The sequence below is a fragment of the Cricetulus griseus genome, assembly GCF_003668045.3.
Source record: "Cricetulus griseus strain 17A/GY chromosome 1 unlocalized genomic scaffold, alternate assembly CriGri-PICRH-1.0 chr1_0, whole genome shotgun sequence".
Classification (NCBI taxonomy): domain Eukaryota; kingdom Metazoa; phylum Chordata; class Mammalia; order Rodentia; family Cricetidae; genus Cricetulus; species Cricetulus griseus.
Window position 1 is genome coordinate 101030995 of NW_023276806.1, and position 23152 is coordinate 101054146.

At 38.6% G+C, this 23152-nt stretch overlaps 1 protein-coding gene across 5 annotated transcripts in view; it reads left to right on the plus strand.

Annotated features, from left to right (window-relative positions):
- Nucleotides 1–23152, plus strand: part of Slc7a11 (solute carrier family 7 member 11) — an 80691-nt gene that overhangs the window by 37808 nt on the left and 19731 nt on the right. For all 5 annotated transcript variants that reach the window (XR_004772197.1, XM_027394927.2, XM_035452058.1 and 2 more), the window contains one exon: nt 21574–21697. Coding sequence is in view for 4 of the 5 variants with exons in the window: in XM_027394927.2 (XP_027250728.1) it covers nt 21574–21697 (124 nt within the window). In the remaining variant the exon portion in view is untranslated. The remainder of the gene's footprint in view (nt 1–21573; nt 21698–23152) is intronic.

A 23152-nucleotide genomic window follows, 5' to 3' on the forward strand; every position in this document is an offset into this window, starting at 1 on the left:
ATATGGAAGTAATAATCCTCTATTTTGCTCTTCTTGGGGTTGTGGGAATGAATATGTAAGATTTGAAAATGTTAGTGAGCTCAACAAGTAATATGCAAACACCAGCTGCAACCCAAACCTATATTCTTGGAGGATTAGAATATTTTATAAGCATAAGCTCTGAAAAAATTAAAGGATTAACATAATTGTTTCATGAACAGGGGGTGCCTTTTCTGCTCATGTGACCCAATAATCAGCTTGGAATGTTGCCTGCACCACCAGCAAATCACCTACTTATTAGCAGTTAGAAGGCTGAGGGGAAGGCAACACCAGGCTCACCCAGATGAGTCAGAAGGAATTTCTTGGAAGACATTTTTTTTCCTTTTGTGATAAATGTTAGTATGATTTCATCTGGATGGCCATTGTCACACATTTGATTGATAATGCAGATAGAATGGGTAGACTGCTTATATTTTAACTAGAGTTACCTATTTTGAGATTGACTATCTTATCAAGAAATAGTTTTAAGAAATCTGTGAAATAAGGTCTTTGTCAGAGTGGCTTTCACCATGTATTTTAAACATTTTATTATGACTTTTTCCAGTAAAGAAGATAGTACAATGCATGAGAATGTAAGCTAAAGTCTTATGAGTTTTTATATAATTTAAAGATCTAAAATCTTGTTTTGTATATATAGTTTTATTTATTTATTTATTTATCATGTATATAGTATTCTACCTGCATGTATGACTACAGGCCAGAAGTGGGCACCAGATTTCATTATAGATGGTTGTGAGCCACCATGTGATTGCTGGGAATTGAACTCAGGACCTCTGGAAGAACAGCCAGTGCTCTTAAACATTGAGCTATCTCTCCAGCCCTCATATATAGGTTTATTTTGAGACAGGTCTCATTATATCATCTAGGCTGGCCTTGCATTCCCTTGGTAGCCCAGGTTGGCCTTGTATTCAGGGCAATACTTCTGCCTTAGTCTTCCAAGTTTAGGAATAATAGGTGTGTGCTACCATACCTGCTTGAAAAATAGTTCTTTATTAAATGTGTAAACAGCATTTTAATCTGGCTCATAGGTGGGTCTCAGGACTTAGTAGCTCAGATGACTTTTTCATAGCTTAATATGTGTCTGGTGCAGAGAAGAAAGATGAAGCTCAAAGGTGTGATGGAATTCATTCTAAGGTCTTGCAGTTGACCAGTGAGAAGATTAGGATGGTAATCCACATTTTTCTAGCACCAGAGCTCAGAGTCTTTCTAACACACTGCTAATCTTTGGGGGACAAAAGACAGAAGTGATCCTTGTCCTAAATAAGGATGAAATTTTGCTGAAAAAGAGGAAGTGAAAAGCAGAAGAGAGAAATGAAGGTGTGTGAGACAGTGACTAGGCAGGCACAAGGTTGTGGAAGAATGATGGATTTCAGAGAATAATGTGTAATACACTCTGCGTAGGACATAGTGTGGGTGTTGGGCTGCAATAAGCATAAGCTTCCTTTAGAAGGCTCTGGGACTGCATGACAGTGACCTTCACAGTCATGCTGTGTTCATAGATCCACATGGATCAGATGGCCAAGGTTCTAGATTTTTCTGCCTTTTTTTTTCCTTTTTTCTGGGATAGGGTCTCAGCATGTAACCCAGGATGGTCTTGAACTTACAGTGTAGCTGCTTCAGCCTCCCAGCACTGTGATTATAGACTCTGGGCTGCCATACCATCCAAAACACTATTCCGATTCTGGGGATATTTAGCTTTGTGGCTTAGCACTATCTATGTTCCTTATCCTTTCTCACCATCTTGCTTATTAGGGAAGGATGCTTGGTAGCTGACTGTGCCTGTCCTTTAAATCCTAGCATACCCTGTGTAGATGGCACATGATGCCAAGTGTGAGTAGAAGGGTAGGTCATCATGGGAGCTACACCAAGAGGTGAGATAGAAGAAACCTTACCACAGTGATCACAGCTTAGTTTCAGAAGACAGTTGAATGGAGAAAATGAACTAATCTATTAGAACTTAAAACAGAGGACCACATCCTGGAATCTAACTCAGTGAGGATACCTCAAAGCAGGGCTCATGATCTATGAGTGTGCCAGTAGGAACCACTTGTGAGGAAATTGATAATGCTGTGTGATGAGGAATCCCTGGTTATATTTACTTTATCATATATTCTCATAGGAGTCAAACAGTTCCTGGTAAACCTTGGTGGTCCAGAAGGCTTTTCGTTAGTATTTTTCTATGTGCTTTTTTGGATTTCTTCAAAGCATAATTATAAGCAGGTAAAGATCTTTGAAGAAGTCTCCTGAGTTACTGAAGATGTTTTCAATAACCCAGTTGGAATCTTATTATTTATTTGCATCAGGTGGCATAATAGAAGAAGAGAGCCCTTCGTCTTAATTTTCATAAGTATTTACAATCTTGACTTTTAAAAGTACTAACCTGCTAATTGTATGCTCTGACTCTCACCAAATACAGTTGTTATCGGAACTAAGGATAATATATCAGTATGTTTGACAGTGCCATTCTTTTTAAATTTTTTTTTGCATTCCAATCCCAGTTCCCCCTCCCTCCTCTTCTCTCACTCCCCCCACTCCTCCCCATCTCCCATCTGTTCCTCAGAGAGGGTAAGGCCTCCATTAGGAAGTCTATTAAGTCTGTCCCATCCCATCATCTCCTTGAGGTAGGACCAAGAAACCTCTCTACCCCACACACCCTATCTCTCTAAATAGAATGGGCTCTACTAAGTCAATTTGTGCATTAGTGTTGGATTTTGGACCCACTGCCAGTGGCCTCATATATTGTCCCTGTATATACCATTGTCCCCTATATAAAGGGAGTCTAGTTTGGTCTTATGCAGCCTCCTCATTTGTCAGACCTGAGACAGTGATCTCTCACTAGCTTAGGCCCACTGATTCTGTGGGTTTCCCTATCATGTTCTTGACTCCTTTGTTCATATTTTTGCTCCTTCTTTACTTTGATTGTACTCCAGGAGCTTGGTTCAATGGTTAGTTGTGGATTTCTGTATCTGCTTCCATCTGTTTCTGGAAGAGGGTTCTAGATTCTCTGGGGTTATGGATTGTAGGCTGTGTATCTTTTGCTTTATGTCTGGTATCCACTTATGAGTGAGTACATACTATATTTGTCTTTCTGGTTTTGGGTTACCTCACTCAGGATGATTTTTTTCTAGTTCTGTCTGACAGTGTCATTCTTAATGTAGACACTTACTTCTTGATACACTATCTGATTTTTCTTCTTTCTTTCTTTCTTTCTTTCTTTCTTTCTTTCTTTCTTTCTTTCTTTCTTTCTTTCTCTCTTCCTTTTTACTTCTTTTTTGGTGGGGGTGCTTTTGAGACAAGGTCTCCCTTGTATGCAGCCCTGCCTGCCCTAGAATTCAATCTGTAAACCAGGCTGTCCTATACTCACAGAGATTCACCTGCCTCTGCCTTCCAAATGCCAGGATTAAAGATGTGCATCATCACACCAGACTTGATTTTTACTTTTCTTCACAACATGATTCTGTTAGCTATTTACAACTCTCAGGGATTACCAGGTCTGTGGTTGTACACATGATGAGCCCTTTCTTTCTTTCTTCCTTCCTTCCTTCCTTCCTTCCTTCCTTCCTTCCTTCCTTCCTTCCTTCCTTCCTTCCTTCCTTTCTTTCTTTCTTTCTTTCTTTCTTTCTTTCTTTCTTCTCCTTTGCCTTAACTTAGTGTTCAATTTGCTCATTATCTTCAGGTAAATGCTACCCTTGTTTGAAACACCACTCTCTCTGAAGCAGAATTTATCTCATTTTGAGTTAAGCATTTGTAATCTTTGACATGGAGGCTATTTTACAAAATCGTAGCTTATTTTTGTGCTTGGTTTTCTAAGGAAATAGGTTTATGGTTCTTTGAATTTGCTGGCCATTGCTTCTGTGCTGTATTTTCTTTCTTTCATTTATGTTCTTTCTTTTTTCTTTATAGAGGTAAAGTAGATAGTTCTACCTACAAGAAAGGCCCACCAGCTCTCAGCCTTGGTATACATTAGTTGTGAATGCTATAATTAAACACCTTCGTATTTTGTAGAGGTGGGAAATTGGTTTTGAGTTTAATTTTAAAGCACAACATTCAAAGATGCATTAATATGTGAACAGCTGAAACTGAACTGATGTACTCTTCATGCACAAAATGAAGATAGCAGGTTAGAATGCATGATGCTGTAAGTGAAGTAGGCTTGAGTTGTCTATATATCACTGGGCTTCTATAAGCAGCCAGGTTCTGCCTTTCCAAAGTATCAGTTCTATTGATTTTTTCATGATGCCATTTCTCCTTCTGATTTTGGTGTGAAACTTTCCCTATTCTCTCTGGAAAAAAAAATAGCAATGTCTCAATTTTTTCATATTATCACCATGTACTAATAGTTCTATTCTTACTTATCTTTCTTTACATGTCTTTACATTATTTTCCATTGGCATGTCCTGCATGCCTTAGTTTATTAAATATCCCCTTGCTGTAGTTCAACCACAATAAATTTGACTTGAGAAAATAAGTCACACAGGTCTATAATATGGCTATGGCAAGACTTTTGTCTTGATATTAGTTGGTGAGGAAATATCACCATTAGACATGTCCTGTGCGGCATTTAATAGAACTGCTCTTAAAACAGTAAAATCAGCAGCTTTGTCATGCAGCTTTCTAAAATTAGTCTGCAAGTGGATAATGCATGTGGTTTCTAGACTAGTAGAAGTAACTAATCTATTCCAAGTCATTTAGGAAAGATTATGAGATTAGAAGATTAAAAAAGAAATATTATGAAGAGAAGATGGCGTAGTTTCAGGATATTGTAAAGGAATAGCTGCTTTTATTGTCTCTAGTATCTTCACATGTACCCTAGCTCTTAGATTCTTGGTATCTCTGAGTGGCTATATTTAATTTCTCTGTTATTGATACTGTCAAACAGTCAAACTTCCACTTTCTGTATTTTGTACTGGGAGAAGAAACAGATAAATTGATACAGAAGACACGGTTAACTTTTGTTGTCTGTCTGAAAATGACAAAAGCAGTAAGTGAGCTGAACAGTGAGTAGAGGTCTAAGATCTGAGGTGCTATTCAGTAGCTGTGTAGGCCTTTAGGTAAGAAAGGTTAAACATTTCCTTTCTTGATCATATGCAAGTTTTTATTTACTTGAACCCTCTGATACAGTATCCTCTTGTCACGGAGAGATGACCAAGTGATTGGGCTGTGAGAAAGCAAGTATGCACTAAACTCAGAGATGCAATGCTTTGAGTCATGGGGGTTTTCTATATATATTAATCACAAGCTGAGCTGTAAGTCAGCATGGTAGAAAGCTCCACTCTGGGTATCTAGGTGGTTTTTAAACCTTCAAGTTGATGATACAAATCCATGACTAAGCAGAGTAGCGGACTCCCTGTTCTCTAAAGGTGGTGTCAAATGAAGCCATTTCTACAGAGACAAATGTGTGGAAATTCCAGAACTCTAAACCCTGCCTGTCCACTCTACCCTTCTGAATAGAGACACTTAAATACCCAGATCACCCTGATTATCTTGTTTCTGAATTCTCCTAATGAGAACATGTTATTTATCTCATTTTAAAGTAGCTGGGACTCAAAAAAAGCAGTTGGAATCCAATAATCCACTTAGTGAGATGATGATCAATTTTTCATATATTTTATACTCTGCTAGAAGAGTGAAAGTAACATTTTCAATAGCAGTGAAAATGATTTTCATTGGATTTCCAAGATGGTAATATGCACTCTTTCTCTTTAATAATAACAGATGGCCAAATTTTAAAATTCCAACAAATTATGAAAGAGAAATGTAGAGCCACGAGTAGTCTGTGAATCACACTGAATCAAAATAGTACTCACTTGGATAATTTTGGTCCTCCGTTTTCCCATCCCTGTGTGTGTGTGTATCACATGTACTGGATTGTTTCACTTGGATAAAGATACATATAAATTTGTCTTTGAAACTTGGGCATTCTGTTATTTTTGTGTATTTATTGTCTCTTTCCCCAGGGTGTTGTTTACCTCCATTAATGTCCCATTCCCAGTCTCACCTCAGAGACCTCCTATGTCCCACACTCTGCTTTTTCTACTCATGTGGCTACCGATCTGCCCCAGTTTTTTTTTTTTTTTTAATCTCACACTATTCCATTTGATTTCTGTATCCTTCACTTCTTAGTGGGCACCATTTTAATGGTGGATGGTATACCTCTGTTTTCTCTTTTTCTTTTTGGATGGTGAAAACATTTCAATTTTTCTGTGATGCAATAATGCTAGATATAGATTTCCTATGTGTCTGTACATGAGATTAGGATTGACTACTGGGTCATGTCTACTTTTAGTATGCAATGAGCACTTAAAGGTCACTGTGTTGCCAAATGCCTTTTAAAGGAGAGTCACTGCTTCCCTGTTACCAGCACCAGGGGTCACTACTTTCTGTTATTGGTTCCACTGTTCTTCCTCTGCAGTTCTAGGGCCTGGACTCACAGCCTAGTGGTATAGTTATTTTGTCATTTTTCCCCCATGTCACTCTTGTTTTGTTTGTTTGAGTTGTCAGCTTGCAGAACTTTTGCAGTTGTATGTAAATACAATAAGCATTTTCATTTATGTATATTGCTTTTGTGGTCATAGCCTTTTGTATAGAGCATTTAAATCTCTCTTTCATACACACATTATTTTGGGAGTAAATCTATAGCACACATACATACATGTATACACATATTTATACACAAACACACACATACAGACACAGGCACACACACACACATATATATATGTAAAGTAATAATACCCCTAATTTTATGAAGCTGACAAATTATGGCACTTCTCATGATATGATAATATACATTAAATTTTATGTCCTATACTAAGATATTTTCAGGTAATTTATTCCACTTCATTTATCATTCTGTTGATATAACAGCCAATTACTATACAATTTTATTATTAAAAAATTTCAAAATCTCTTTCTATTTTGGAGAGAAAAGCTGCTTAAAATATTACTCAATTACTCTAAACAAATCCATATTGAGTATAACTTATGTTTGCATGAAATTTTCTGTTCAGCTTTTCCTATATATGGAAATAATATGAATAATGCTTTGGAATTTAAAGCCTATGACTTTTCAAGTTATCTTGAAGGCATTATTTCTTATAATAATGCCCCCACACTATAATTTTGTGGCAGATATATTTCTCCATATGTTTCTTTCTCCATGTGCCATGCTTAATTATTAAGCTTCCTTCTTTTTGTCCTTTCTGATTAAAAGAAAATTAATGAATGAAAGTAGTTGTGACTGGCATTAATCTTTTTTTCTTTTTGGCCTTCTTAAGTCTCTGAAATCACTAAAACAGCACTTTTAAAACATGATTTTCTATTTTCAGAATACTTTTAACAAGCTAACATGCTAAAATATTAACAGAAGTACCAATGGTAACACAAAGAAATATTGCTTATGATATTTACAATTACTAACATTGCTCACTGAGGATTAAATATTAGTTACGTTTATTATATATAAATACTTCAAAACTCTTTGGGTTCATAGTCATGAGAAGTAATATTTTGTCCCATGTTGGAAAAATAATAAATGTATTTTCTAAGTAATTACATAGATTCTATTCTACATTAAAAAGAATACTACATACTTTTCTTCTTGGCATATTTCTTTTCTTTTGAAGGAATGCACCCACCAAAGAAACATGGAAACCATATTTTTCAGTGTTTGCTACTTTTCTTACAAAGTGGTTGTTATGATAATGTGAGTGGGGGACCTTGGAGGATTCCATGGCAAGCCTGGGTGTCTGAGACAGGGGACAAGCATGCCAGACAGACAGAGCTTAGTGAGAAGTTTTATTAGAAAGGGAAATGGGAGGAAGAAAAGAGAAAAGAGGGAAAGAGACACTGAGACAGAGACAAAGACAGAAACAGAGATAGGACGGAAGAGAAGAGGGAGACAGTTAAAGGAAAATGGCCTGTCTGCCCCAGGGAACAGCTAGAAATAGAGAGGGAAAAAGAGAGAAGGGGGGGATGTCTTTCTTTTAAAGGGGTCCTTTGCACCTACGTGCATACTACTCAACCATTGAAGTCTGGGCTGACCAGGGTACTGCCTGAGTGCATACTGCCAGATGACAGGGGCAGGCCAGCATAATGCCTGAATCCTTACAGTGGTGATATTGGCTTATTTTATCACCAGCGTATTTCCCCGTGGTGGTTCCAGGGTATTTGGTATATGTAAATTATACATTAGAAAAAAATTAAACACAAACAAATGCAGTTGTGATGTCTATGCAATCGCACACTGTTTTGACAGGGAGCCTTGCAGAGGTGTAACATATCCTTGATCCAGCATTGGTTTCCAGGCAGTCTGTGTTTTAAGGAAAAATGTTTGTGTGTGACTGCTGCATGAATCCAGGAGGTTTCTGCTTTTTATTAAAATTGAGTGGTGTTATTCTGTTTATAAATCAGGTGTTCTGAGAGATTTTATAACTTGGGATCCACACAACACTTTGGTGGGATGAAAATTCCCCCGTTGCTTTCATTTACTTTTCTGGAATCTTCTTTTGGGATCTTTGCTGACTTATCACATGGTTGTGAAAGTCATGTAAGAAAGAGTATGAATTAAAAGAATGGCATCATTTTCTTGAAGTGACTTAAATTTGCTCTCTTTTGTGTCTTCTGGCTACTATAAAACTTAGTTTTATTTCAATTGATTAAAAAAAGTCTAAGTTTTAGCTTCTGATGGAGTAACTGTCTCTTCCTGTTTTAATAAGATTTTTTTTCTTATAGGAGATGTCCTAGAAAGAAAATACAAAAAAGTTTACAATTTAACACATACCAGGGTTGTAGAGATTACTTAGCAGTTAAGAACACCTATATACATAGAATATTTTTTAAAAATTAAGAGAAACCATAGAATACAAAAGTCTTTTTCATAAAAGTAAGTTATATTTGGGCTAGAGAAATAGCTCATCTTGGTTTGCAAATGTGAGAAACTAAACTTCATTCCTAGACTCCATGGTGTGTGACCTGGTCATAACGATTTGTCATTCTTAGGTTTCTATTGCTATGATGAACATATGACCAAAAGCAACTTTTTGAGAAGAAAGGGTTTAGTTTATTTTTTAGCTCTCAGGCCACACTCCATCACTGAGAGAAGTCAGGGCAGGAATTCAAGGCAATAATGGAAACTGAGGCTATAAAGGAATACTGCTTATTGGCTTGCTTTTTGTGTGTTGCTTAGTTTGCTTTCTAATACAGTCCAGTACCATGTGCCTAGGGGTAGAATCACCCACAACTATCCAGGCCCTCCCATATTATTCAGCAATCAATAATTCAATCAATTTTTCAGGTGTTGGTGGAGGTTTTTTTTTAGGGGGGAATCTCAATCAGCTGTGTTCCACCAACCCTTTCCAAACAACCACTCAGAGATTTATTATTAATTATAAATGTTTGGTTCATAGCCCAGGCTTATTACTAACTACTTCCTATAGCTTAAATTAGCCCATTTCTATCCATCTATGTGCTGCCCCAAGCTCATGGCTTTTACCTGTCCTGCATATGCTGCTTCCTTTTGGTCTGGCTGCTGGCTGGTGACTCCTGGCTTCACTCTTTTTCCCAGCATTCTCTCTGCCCAGAAAATTCTGCACAGCCATTGGCCAGTCAGCTTTTTATTAACAATGAGAGCAATGCATCTTTATAGTATACAAATATTGCTCCACAGCACACAGGCTTGTCTACCTACAGGTAATCTAATAGAAATGGTTTCTCAATCACATATAACTCTAGCTTGTGTTGGTCAAATTGCCCAAACAAACAAACAAACAAATAAAAAACAAACCCAAACCCCCAAAGGAAAACAGAACAGGAAAGAAACATACTCTTGTAGATGTAAGAGACAGACAGACCCCTGGCAGTTGGTTGGCTACTTGGAGAAGTTCCAGCCTAAGAGAGGCACCATATCAAATAAAAGATGGAAGGCACCTGTGAAACTACCCAAACTACCCAAGGCTGTCCTCTGGTCTTTGCAGGTACGAGCACGCACATGTGCAATTTCTCTCTCTCTCTCTCTCTCTCTCTCTCTCTCTCTCTCTCTCTCTCTCTCTCTCTCTCTCTCCATGTGTGTGTGTGAGATGAGAGATGAGAGATGAGAGATGAGAGAGAGAGAGAGAGAGAGAGAGAGAGAAGCACAAATCAGTTATACTTGAGAGGGACAAACTGTCCTGAAAATGCCCTTCAAAGATGTTTTCATTGGAGACTTAGAGGAAATCCTTGGGGTGCTTTAAAATACTCAGGAAACACTTATTTCCTTAGTGGAATTTGTCTAGTGCTAACTAACACATAAAGAAAGACTTCAAAACACTGTTCTGAGACCTACCTAGAAAAAGGGGGAAAGGGTCTCTGAGGGTGTGTGTGTGTGGGGGGGTATACTTTGATGAACCAGAATCTGAAAATCCAGGATAAACTGTCTTTTAAGGGGGATAGGCTCCTACCTCAGTCCTATTTGAATTTTAGATTCCACCACTGAATTTCTGTAAATTTGATATTTGAATCACTCTACTTATAATAATTAGCAAATAGAAGATATGTGGAAAAGTTGGTCAAGTCCATGAGCTTGGTGTCAGTTAGCTTGCTAGATACAGTTGGCAGTTACCTTTATAGTATTGTTGTGTATACTCTCCTGAAATTCAGGTGTTAATAATGGATACAATTAAGTTTTGATAAATGCCAACATTATAAAATCCAGTGACTTATGAAGCCTCACTGTGAGTGTTTATGGTGGTGTGATCCATGGTCCGTGATTTGATCACATAGAGTCTGTGTAGAATCAGGAGGGTGGACAACTCACTTATCCACTAAATTATCTTCTGTGATGGTCGTTTTTCTTTCAGTCAGGCTGGCACTTTTAGATGGTGATGATGGAAAGTGCTCTGATGTGCTGTGTGCCTGCTGAGGACAGCAACACATCTTTAGAGGACAGAGGAGATTGGAAAGTTGGTGCCTCTTCTGTCCTCTGAGAGACAAAAAAAGAAGAGGCAAAACTACATTCTGGTACTCTGGTTTAAGAGCAATTACTTCCCTGCCTCAGTGAATCCTCTAGGATGCTTTTTTCAAAAATTGTGGAGGAATGATCATTCTAGGAAGTGGGTTCTAGACTCCATCAATCCAATATTCTTGTGTTTCTGCTAGTGATGGACCTGTGACTGAGGCCCAACTTTCAGACTGGAATGTAGAGACTTCCTAATCATCCCATGAAATCAAGTTGACTAAATATCAAAGTAAGAGTTGGGGTGACATTTAAAGATCCTCCAAACTATTTACATTAAGATTGTATATTTGGAAATTTTTAGTTCTGGGGATATGAGAGAAAAGATGAGGGAAATTATGGAAGAGAAAGGGCATGAGGGATCAATGATTTTGTGCATCCCCCTCTGTTTCCTTTGGGTAGTGTGTCACCGAGTCATCAGGCAGTATGTTTGCCTTGATAATATTTTCCCTTCAGAGAGAGGTTTGCTTGTGCAACTGTGACCTAAGAAAAGATATTAGTAAATATAAGATGAATGCATGAAAGTGTAGTTTTCAAAAGGTTTACTTTTTGCTGAAAGAGAAAAGATCACAGCATTCCACTTCCTGTGGGAACATTAATCTTGATAGCTGGACAGCTTGAGAAGAGGAAAGGGAGGGCTTGACCAGGCTCGGCCATTCTGTGGGCCTCTGTGACCTTTTCAGGCAGCTGTCAACTCTTCTAGCCAGGAGTCTCCATCCTCACTTTCTTGACAATGACATATTATCTCTCCAAACTGGCAGGGTGCTTAGCCCATCAACTCTAGTTTTTCGCTTTCCCACATTCCCCTAAACTGCTATGTCATGTGCCCTGCAACAGGGGGTTTGCCACCTTGACTAAAGCCAGACCATAGCTACTGGCTCCTTCATCTACTTAATGCTTTTTTTCTTGCTCAGATTAGCTTTTTCTACTAAAATTTTCCTCAATTACTATAGTATTAAAATTATTTTGAACTTTACAGGCTCAGATATACACAAATTATGTAATTATCTATATACAGACACTTTTTAAGCCTAATTTTTATATTTAAGATATTCCTTAGAAAGTCATAGTTGAAACCAAAATATTAAGTAAGGCATAAAAGAACTTTTTAGGGCCATAATTGTAAAATTACCTTAAAATTCAGGATCACGGCATTCTTTTAAAGAGGGTTCTGCTAATTAAGTGACAAAAGTAGATTTAACTGGTTGAACTAACTTAAGAGTACTCCATCATTTTGTTCACTGTCTTCCTTATATCCTGATGCCTAGAGATCCAATTTGACTACCAGGTGTGAAAGTTAAAAAGATTGCTATTAATTTGACCTGACATCATTGGTCAGAGATATTGGAGGCAACTTTGGTGGCAGAAGCAATAGTTTGTTTGTCAAATTGAATGGCCATGTGTCTATCTGCACCATTTCTCATTGTCTGTCAGAAATGTGATTGGCCTAGTTTATGTGTGCAACATGTTGTCAGTTCCTACAAACTGTACATTACAGGTTGAAGATTTTTTTATCATTTTTTTATTTGAATTACAAACAAGATTGAATTACAGGAAAATCCCAGTTCCCTTCTCCCTCCCTTCCTCCCCTACCACCCCCCAACTCAGCTTGAAGATTTTTGACACCAATTCGTCTATATCACCCAGCAGTAGGCAGACACAGTACATGCCACCTTGCTTTCATCATTGGAGTTTGTTTAATTTTGCATCCTTGGGGAGAAAAGTGGATAATTGTGTTTTTCTCTTTGTTAGATTGGTGGAAATTTTCAGGAGTTCAAGAGACTCGTATTACTTAAAAATAGCAAACCATAAGAGGTGTCTGCTATTTCTGGGAAAATTGAATAATGATTGATTTTCTCTAATTTGTTTAGATAAATATCCACTTTGATTTGACATTGTCATTTAGTTCATAAAGAATTTTATGCCAATTGCTCATCTTTGGAACTCGATAATATATTATACAATATTACTTAATGAGGTTATGTTTTCAGCCTTATCTACACTAATTAAAATCTATAAATATAAAGAAATGGATACATACAAAGGAAGTCCTTTATTCTTTGATTATTTTGGTTAATGCTTCTTGAACTAACAGTCAATCCACATAATGCCTGTGGCTTTCAACCACCGAAAGGTTACTTCTTAAATTTTAGAGCTTCCTATTTTGGGTGTGTCTGGCTCCCTGGTAGGCTTTTGTCTGTGTTAATTCTGCAATTCAGATTTCCTCCCATGGTTTGGTTTTTTCAGGAAATAGTCTTGCTTCAGTTTTCAGGATAAATTCCTCTCCCCCACAATGGACAGAAATAAAGATGTGGTCCAAGTGTGGTACTATTAGGAGGTGATGTAATCATTAAGAGGTGTGGCTTTATTGTGAGACACTATTCCTGGGAAGACAAAATGTAGGGAACTGACAATAGACTAAAACGTGGATTCTAGCAGAGTATAACTTGATGAACCAATAAACTCATTGGGGTTACTTTTAGGAGTATAGGTAAGAGGTTAATTACAGGAGCAAAATGACTCAAAGACTAGCCTGTCACCAAAAGCCTCATTCTAGCTCAGGGTTTTCAGAAAACCTGGGAACCTGGCACAAGTACACTGCAGAATTTGCAGGCAGCTCAGCATTTGTAGAGGCATCTCAGCTGGTCTCTGTCTCTTAGAGGTAGCTGGACATGCTTGAGCATGTCTCTCAATAGTCCTTACTGGATATAGATGAAGACTGGAGGGACTTCCTGAAGCCTTGAGTTGTTTTCTTTCTGAGTTTTAAGGGATTTCCCTGAAGGATGGAATTTCCACCTCTCCTTAGAACATCCGGAGTCTTACTGGAGCTTCCCTTCAGGACAGAGCTCTTTATCTAGGAGAAAACTGCTCCACAGACCTCCTGGGAGGTCTTTGAGTCAATGGAAGTTTACCTTTGAAGGAGATTATGTGACCGTGTTCCCTTCTTTTACCTCAGTTTTGCTCTTTGGCCATAACATGAGAGGAAAGGTTTTGTCCTATTACACACTCCAGCCGTGTAGTGCAGCCTTGTCACAGCCTCAAGCAACAGGGTCAGGTGACATCAAAACAATGAGAGGACACTCATTTATTCAGATATTTACTCTCTTGGGGGCGGGCGGAGGTTTCACTACAGTGATGGAGCATTGACTAACAAAAACCAGCTCCCAGGTAGGACAGGGTAGTAGCCATCTTAGCTTTTAACTCACTCATCTACTCAGTTCCCATTGTTAAAAATGAGTCACATTCCCTCCTACATATGAGGAAGTCTGGTAACTGGGCTTTTCCCTAGGTGGCAACCTCTCAGGAATAATGTAGTTTTGAAAGAGGAACACAAACTGGTGTGTAGTTACATGCCTTATTCATAAATCTGAGTTTTTGGAACACTGTTGTAAAAAGTGGTTCACTGAGACCACAGTATACTTTGGGTCAGATAATGAGGAAAATAATGAAATGGTAAGAGAAATATTATAAGCATGTCATAACAAAATTAAGAACTAACCACTACTGTGGAATTTAATTTATTACTATTAAGATATTTCATCCTATGATTTAATTGCTAGCATTTAATTTAAAGCAGTTTTGTCTTAACTTGCCTAAAATATGCTTGTGTTTGTTCATGATAAATATAGATAACAATAATGTATCCAGAGGACACACACTAAATCTTCAGAAAATGAGAAAAAATGAGATGCACACAATGCGGAGTTTTTGAGACTGTATAAAGTGGAAACAAATGAAAATTTATGCTCATGCTACATTTTGCTGCATAATTTTATTTAGTCATGAGTTTATTTCAGGGAGTGGGACAAAAAATAAAGTGTTTGCAGGATAAAATGCTTATATTTATGTTTGTGCTTGCTTATTACCCTATGTTTCTGAGTTGTAAATTTATGTTTCTCTTCACTTGTCCTGTGAGGTTTTGGGGGAAACTTGATCCTTTTTTTTTTTTTGACCTTTTTCTTTGTCTTTTTTTCTGTGCTCCCCTTTAGGCATTCCTATATATGTGTGTTTTCTCCTGAGCCTCTTGTGGGCCTCCAATCTTAAGCTGTGTCTATTCATTTCTCACATCTCCTCCCAGGTCTGTCTGTCTTCTCTTTCTGTTTCTGGACCTCTTCATCTGTGGAGACAGAGAATGGTGAGATTTAGATGAGACAATGGTACTGTATTTGGAATGTGTCAGCACAACTACCCATAGTCTTGCTGTGCTCCGTGAGAAGTGGGGGATGGAGCCTGAACTCAGTGCTATCTTTGTTTGCACTTACGTCACAGTCACAATATGCTTCTTGTGTCAGTATGTTCAACTGTGCTCCAGAATGGTCATTAGGCACCAACACAGATCCTTTAAGAACTTTAAGAACGTTAAACAGGTTCATCTGGTTTTTCCTTCCTCTTAATATGTTTTTTTTTTCTTTTATTGTCAAACTACACCTTCTCCTCAGTTGCTTTCTGCATGTCCTCAAATGTGTTTCTTTTGTATGTTTTAATATCTTATTCCCACTCTTAATGGAAAACTAGAGATGTGGCAACACTACCATAAATGACACTGAGGCAAAAATCCCTGAAAACAAATAGGAGTTGCATATGAACAGAACCACAGAAAATTGTCACTAATAGTTATAACCTCCCTCCCATTGCTAAAAGTGAGTGAGTACATGACCACATGGGACAGTCCAACCTCTGGGATTGCTGAAGATAGTGCTATGAGCAAGGCTCAGGAAGCATGAATAACATGTGTGGACATAAAGTCATGTGCATAAAATGTGTGAAGCCTTTTTTTGAAATAAGCTTATTAATATTTGGTCTGTCATACACAACCATAGTCTGAAAATTTAAAAAATTAATAGCAGTGATAATGAAAGAAAGGAAGTTGTTGAATCCAAAAGAGAGAGTTAATGATGTTTGATTATTTCCTGGTCAAATTTGTGAAAAAAAAAAGATAAACCTTTCAAAGTCATTATAGAGAAAATCTGAAACATGTATGTCTCTAAAATAAATAGTTAGAATTGGAAGGTACTTAATATAATTATAGATACTTTATGCTGCAATGAAGCAAGGCTGCATTTCAGGAACATAATCCCTAAGCCCCCTGTTTCCCAGCAGACTTTTAAAAATCTTTGAAAAATGCTAGTTTTCCTTTACTTACTTACTTTTTGCTTTTTACATTAAGAAGTTTGCTGGGTTTTGTTCTTCTTGATCACAACATTTTTGTCCTTTCTTTCCCATTAATACATTGAAATAATAATGCATTCTAAATAGAAAGTTGAAACATGAACCACTTAGAAGGTTCCAGAGTATATAAGAGCAGGTTGTATGTGTGTTTATTTGTTTGTTTTGTTTTTTAATAGCTTAATTGTCTACTACTATGTCTGGGCTCATATCTCATTTCAAACATAAAGCACATCCCTAGGGTTTAGTGAGTTCTAGGTCCTCATCGTGACTGAGGAGATAACGGGGGATGATGAGTTCTAGATCATCATGGTGACTGAGGAGATAATATGGGGGGCAGTGAGTTCTAGGTCATCATGGTGACTGAGGGGATAAAATGGGGGCAATGATTTCTAAGTCATCATGGTGACTCAGGAGATTAAAAGGCTTGGGTCACAACAGTCTTCAGGCATTTTTTTCATGTTATAAACAATCTTGGACTATCCTAAATTCAAATGATTAGGGCTTTACTCTGGTCATCTGAGTTGCAAAACTCCCATTAATTTTGATGTTTCCTTGAAGGACTACAGCATCAAGCTGGGTTTACTCATTCTGATTTTACAACAGTAGCTCCTTCTGCCCAAACTGAAATTCTGGAAAAAATCTTTCTGGTGGTTAATACTAGCATACTTAGCAGATTCTCCACTTTGAGTGGCTGTTGGATTCATAGTCACACATGCATGGCATCAGATATGGAATAGAACAATTGGCCTGATAATGGATTTTTTTTTAACATAAACACCATGTGCATCTGTTGACATACCAGGACCTCATGGATCTTGAACTTGAGAAAAAAGTCAGCACTAAACAGTCAAGATGAGGAGTTCAAAGCACCTGGGAGGTTGGCTTTGAGTTCCAGCTCTCTACTCACTGCTTCTGGGCCTTTGATCCAGTTCACTAACCCCTGTCAGCCTGGGCTTCTCTGTTTAAAAAAATATGGGAGTTACCTCCTACTTAAACATATGATTGTGCATTTTATTTAATCATTTTATGTATCATTTCACAATGGTCGGAAATGCAGCACATCTACTTCAGTATCAAGTGTCTTTGTGGGGGCTAGGCAGATTCTTAAAAGACAAATACCCTTCCATCACTTTTGGAAAACAAGCCATCACCCATAACAAAAAGAAATGGAAAAGGAGCTCCTGAGCAGACATTTCAGACTTTCAGTTTAGTAGTTTCCAAGAATAAAACATTCTTCCTTGTGTGCCAGAATGGCTGGAGATGCCAATTTAAATTAAGAAGTAGGAAGACTATCTGAGACATTTTTGAAGACAATTTTCAGCTAATAAAAGTATCATACACACACTCATTACCTGTTAATCGGAAAAGGCATACGTAATGACGGAAGGCTCTTGAGGATGAGGGACCTCTTCTCACTAAATTTGTGTTTTGTTCATCATAGCAAACATATTCAAACACTTGAGAAAGAGGAGGGTTTACAGGTGTCTCATTTGTGTTCATCAAAAAGCTAATGCTTTTGTTACCATTTAGGATGGGTGTCTGCCTCTCAGTAATTTGAGAGCTTTGAAACACCCCTGGCCTCTGTGCTCCTTCCTCTAATTCCTTTCATTTCCTGTGCCACTGGCCTTCCTCTTGGGTTCCTAACAGTGCTTATCTGCCCTCTGTATATAAAGCATCCAGAAAGATCACTCTGGCATGGTCAAATAGCTTTTATCAGCTCACACAGTGTTTCATAGGCTTTGATACTTGTAAACAGAACTTAACCACATAGCGCCGAGCCCCGATCAGGCCAGCTACTTGCTTTAGAAAATTGATGCTGTTTACAGCAAGGCAACCACAGAATCTGCCCCATACTTTCCCCTTCCTTCAAATTGGAAAGGAACATGGAGATGGTCAGCAATGCTAGTGGCTCTGTAGCCACAGTGTCTCTTAATTCCTATGGCTTCATTTTATCTAATTAGAGAGGATCATGGCTTATTGTACTCCACAATATACCATCTCACTCTTCGGATTTCATATTTCAGTTGCCTGTGGTTGCCCCTCCCAAGGGCTACCTACCATATTTGGCTCCACAGCACATTTGTTAATAACTCATTACAATTTATTTGACAAGCATGTAGACTCTTTCCCCTTTTGTATACAAACATGTTTGGGGAAATTCATCAAGTGAACATTTTTTCTTTTAAATAATAGTAACAACCACAATAATAATAGCAATAAATAATCAGTTCCATAAAATGATAACATATCTGAGGACACCCTTCTGACACTACAATTTGTGCTGTACAGAAACATGATAAAAATCATTGAATGTTTCCCCTTCCTTTACACGTATTCTCCAAGAAATATAGTTTTGATGAGACTTCCCCAACTCACTTAATATTCTATGGCTTAATTTCCATGAACTTAATAGAGCTAAGGGAGCCACACTTGTGTGAGGGAGTACATACTTTAGGGTTAAAAATGCCCTGATTTCAGGTTAGGTCATGCACACTGGATTTCACTCACCAGCTAGGTATCCTTGAACAGTTATTTAAACTCAAAAGATGCTATTCTTCATCAATAAAATAGTGCTGATGTTTCCAGCTTACAGGAATTTCCAAGGACAAAATGAGGCAGATATGTAGAATATTTCATAGAATGTTGGGGCCAGTAACAGCCCAATAGCTATAACTGCTGCTGTTACGTTTGTTAGTGGCAACCTGAGAAAGAAGGACAATAACCTAGAAGGCTGGGTTAACTAAGCCTGCCCTCTGCAAAGATGGTAATGAAAGCCCCACTGAGATACATACTGAGAAATGGACCCTGCAGGGGTCTAGCTTTGAGATACAGGGCTAGGAAACTCAGTTTTTGCTGGGAGGACCATAGTCAAAAGTTTCAGATGTGTTTTTCTGTTATTTTTCTGCATTATATGGTATGACTTGTAGGCAGTTTTCCTGTCCTGACCGGCTGCTCCCAAATAAACAGCAGCCACTTGCTAAATAACTGACTGGGAGACTTCATATATATTATAAATGCTTGGTCGATAGCTCAGGCTTGTTACTAATCAGATCTTACATTAAATTAACCCATATTTCTTATCTATGCTTGTTACCTCATCTTCTACATGTCCTGCTTCCTTGGCAGCTGGCTTGTGTCTCCTCTGACTTCACGCTTCATTCTCCTAGTTTGGTTGTCCCTCCTATCATTCCTGCCTGGCTACCTGCCAATTGGCTTTTTATTAAACCAATCTGAGTGGCAAATCTTCACTGCACAAAAGGATTATTCCACATCGATGACCATATTCCTTATCTTGTGAAAGTTAGTCACCCCACTGCACTGAGCAATATCACCTCAGTTTTTTTAATAGAATCTTAACATATCTTAATCAGTCATGTGCTTGGAAGGAATGGAGGGTCTGTATCTCCCCTTCTTTGTATCTCCATCTTCCTTTACCCAAAGCATGTAGTCTCCAGGTGGGGCTATTATACCAGCTGAAATAACCCAAGTTCCACATAAGTCAATGAATGACTGAGAAGGGGAATATATAACTCATCTCTTCCTGCTTACCCCTTTGCAATGTCATCCAGACTTTCAGAGAAACAGAATTCATCTTTAATTGCACCACCCCCTTGTATTTCATTGGCCAGGTGGATTTTTTTTTTAATTTCGACTTAAATTTAGCACATATCAATTACAGCTAGCAAGGCCTGTCATGGTGCTCACAGGAAATTCCACGGGACCTTCTTCACACTGGGGATAGAGAACATCTGCTACTTTCATGTTCAGATGCCAGGATTTAGAGGTCAAGGCTGAAGGCTTTGGGGATCAGGGCAAGTGTCAGGCTGCAAGCAGCATAATGAATGGCAGTTGCTGACTAGCTCCTTTTGCCTGTTCTCGACAGGGAATATTGCCATTCAGTATAATGAGCTGGGACTCAGTGTGTTAAACACATCTAGCTTGGCCAGTAAGGCCGGCTATGCCTTTCCCCTCCTAGTTCAGAACAGCATTTTCATCTTGGAAAAAATTATATTGAGGTCTTCATTAGTGGCACCCAGCAGGGGGAAGCATCTATGAGGGCTGATAGCAGGATGGCTAGAAAAAAAAAATGACCAGCTTTTGTGCAGGGAGTTGAAGGTTTAAGTTGTCTGAACTGGAAAGGGTCTGAAGAGGCGATTATGTTAAGCAAGTAATGTGTATCGGTAACATGGAATCAAATTATGAGGGTCAGTAGCTTTCTGGCTTTCCCACTGCATTAAATGAAGACATAATATTGCATTTGTGCTGGGTACTTCTCGAGGCCACACAGTGTCAACACTGTCCAGTCGTCCATACTTCACAGCATGTCACCTCTAATTTCATGGGATTATCTGCACGGCTGCTTTATTAGATGCTTATGATCTTGAGAGTCCTCTGAACTCACAGCAGGGCCATGCAGAGTAGTCATTATTGTGAACACTTCTCTTACATACAAAACTCCTATTGCCATCATGTCATGAAGATAGATGCACCTCACTCTCTTGCTTCCGAAAGTCTTCACTTGTTGGCACCACAAGCTGCCTAAGGGGAAAACACTGAATATGAAAGATGCATTGGAGGACTCTGTTTAAAAAGCTGTCAGGAGACCTCAGAAATCTATGGGGCCCCTTGTAGTGTAGATTATTACTTAACCCTAGCATAGGAATGGACTTTGGGAGCCCATCCCACATAGAGGGATACTCCCTGAGCCTAGGCACAAGGGGGTGGGCCTAGGCCCTATCCCAAAGGATATGACAGACTCAGAAGACCCCCTTATGGAAGGCCTCACCCTTCCTGGGGAGCAGAAAGGGTACAGGATAGGTAGGGTGTTAGTTGGCAGGGGGAGGCCGTGGAGGAGGGGAGGGAGAAGGAATTGGAATTGGAATTGACATGTGAAACAATCTTGTTTCTAATTCAAATAAGAAAATTCAAAAATAAGGAGCTGTCAGTACAGTGGATTAATATCAGAAAGGTATGTGGTCCCCAGTGAGCAGCATCAGGGTCTCCTAGCAACATAGGAGTGATACTGATCCCATTGAATCAGAAACTCGGGGATAGGCTCAGTGGCCTGTGCTTTAACAAGCCTTCCAGGTGACTGTGAGGTTAGTAGAAGCATGGTGATCACATTCATGGAACAAAGAAAGGGACAGACCTATATATTTGGGGATGAGGCAATAGACAAGTTATACAAAATACCCGCCTCCATTGAATCTCATTAAATTGCAAAGATATTTTGTTCTGATAAAATGTCCCTCCATATGCCAGCAGAGCCTTCAATCATGGCCAAGGCCATGACATCCTTCACTGGAACCAGTCTTTTATATTCTTTGGTAGCAGAGAATTCATAATGTCTCATGAGTGATGTCTGTGTATTACAGAAACATCCCCCTTGCGATCTGCATTTCCATGGCCATCATCACAGTTGGCTATGTGTTAACAAATGTGGCCTATTTTACGACTATCAGTGCTGAGGAGTTGTTGCTATCCAATGCTGTGGCAGTGGTAAGTCCACATTAAAATCATGCCAGTTCAAATTTAGGTTAATGAGTTGATGGAGCTTTGTAGTGATTCCCTTGAGGAGAACGGGTTTTGGAAGTCAGTGATTTTTTCTTGACCTGAATGATAATATTCTGAAAATTTTGAGCACACCTTACTTAGGGTATATCCTATGATACAGCTAACCTCTGCCATAGATCCTCTTTGTTTTGATTTTAATCTCCTAGAAAACATTTCCACATATAGCTGCCTAAAACTCCACCAAGGCTTCCTTAGAATAAGGAATTATTTCCCCAGCATGTCTCTAAGGACAGGTGGACTGTTACTGAATGTAAATAAATGCAGGTTTTGATTTCCAAAGTGAGACCCACTCTTCTCATTTCTGGGTATAAACTTTTCAGATGTTGACTTGAATTCTCTCTTCAAATTATCATTCTTGAAATTTCAGGTGGACCATGGCTATCTATTTCTAGCATAACCTTGGAATAGTGGCGTTGGGGTACTCATAAATTTGGGAACAACTAGTCAATTAGATGTTAAAGACATGTTGCTGTAATACTTGAAGATGCCAGTGTGCATTGTAGCTCCATAAGAAATATATACATATAATTCTAAAGAATTCCCCCCAATTTATTTGACCACAGGATCATACTTGTTTCCGAAAATCATGTTATGAGACTGCTGTTATGTCACACAGACTTTTATTTTGCTCGAACGGTTTAGCTTGTAAGAAAGAATTCACTCATTAACTCAAAAGCAGGAAGGGTGAAAAAAAATAAAAGCATCCAATGACATTCCCATTCATGAATGTCAGTCAGTTCCTTTTAAAATAGGATCGCTTCCTATCAACACCACCCACAGGGGATAATTATCTCATTTTGTGTGAACCAATGTATGGGTTCACTGTATGAAAAGGGCTTTGTCCACTGCCAGGCGTACTATCGGGCAGTGACGTGTATAAAGCTTCTGGGTGTCTGGTCAGTTGCCTCACCTTTCTAGGCAAAGGGCAGCACTAATTTTTGGAGAGCATAATGGGGTCTGTTAATTGCATAGCCCCAGCTGCATCAAGAAATAATGAAAAAAATCATACATAAAAAAATATAAAGTGTATCCTTCATAGAAATGTACAGGGTGGCATGTGTGACAGCCCACAGGAAATCTCAGAACTTTTTCTACCTTTTATATTTCCTGTCACTTGTCAGGATTGGAATTGTGTTCTAGCTTTTTACAGGAAACCCTGGAAGGAAATGACAGCTTCCTAGGGTGGGGGAGGGCCAACTCCTTAAACAGGTTCAGCTGGTATGACTGTACTGGGGGAAAGAACGGTGCAGACGGGCTCATTCGCACGCCATAAATGATCAGCTTGTCGATTGTCTTGTTTTACCGTCTAGCACCAGGGTTGGTATGTGAAACAAATACCTGTAACTCTTGTGAGGGCGAATCTATACCCCGATCATAAAT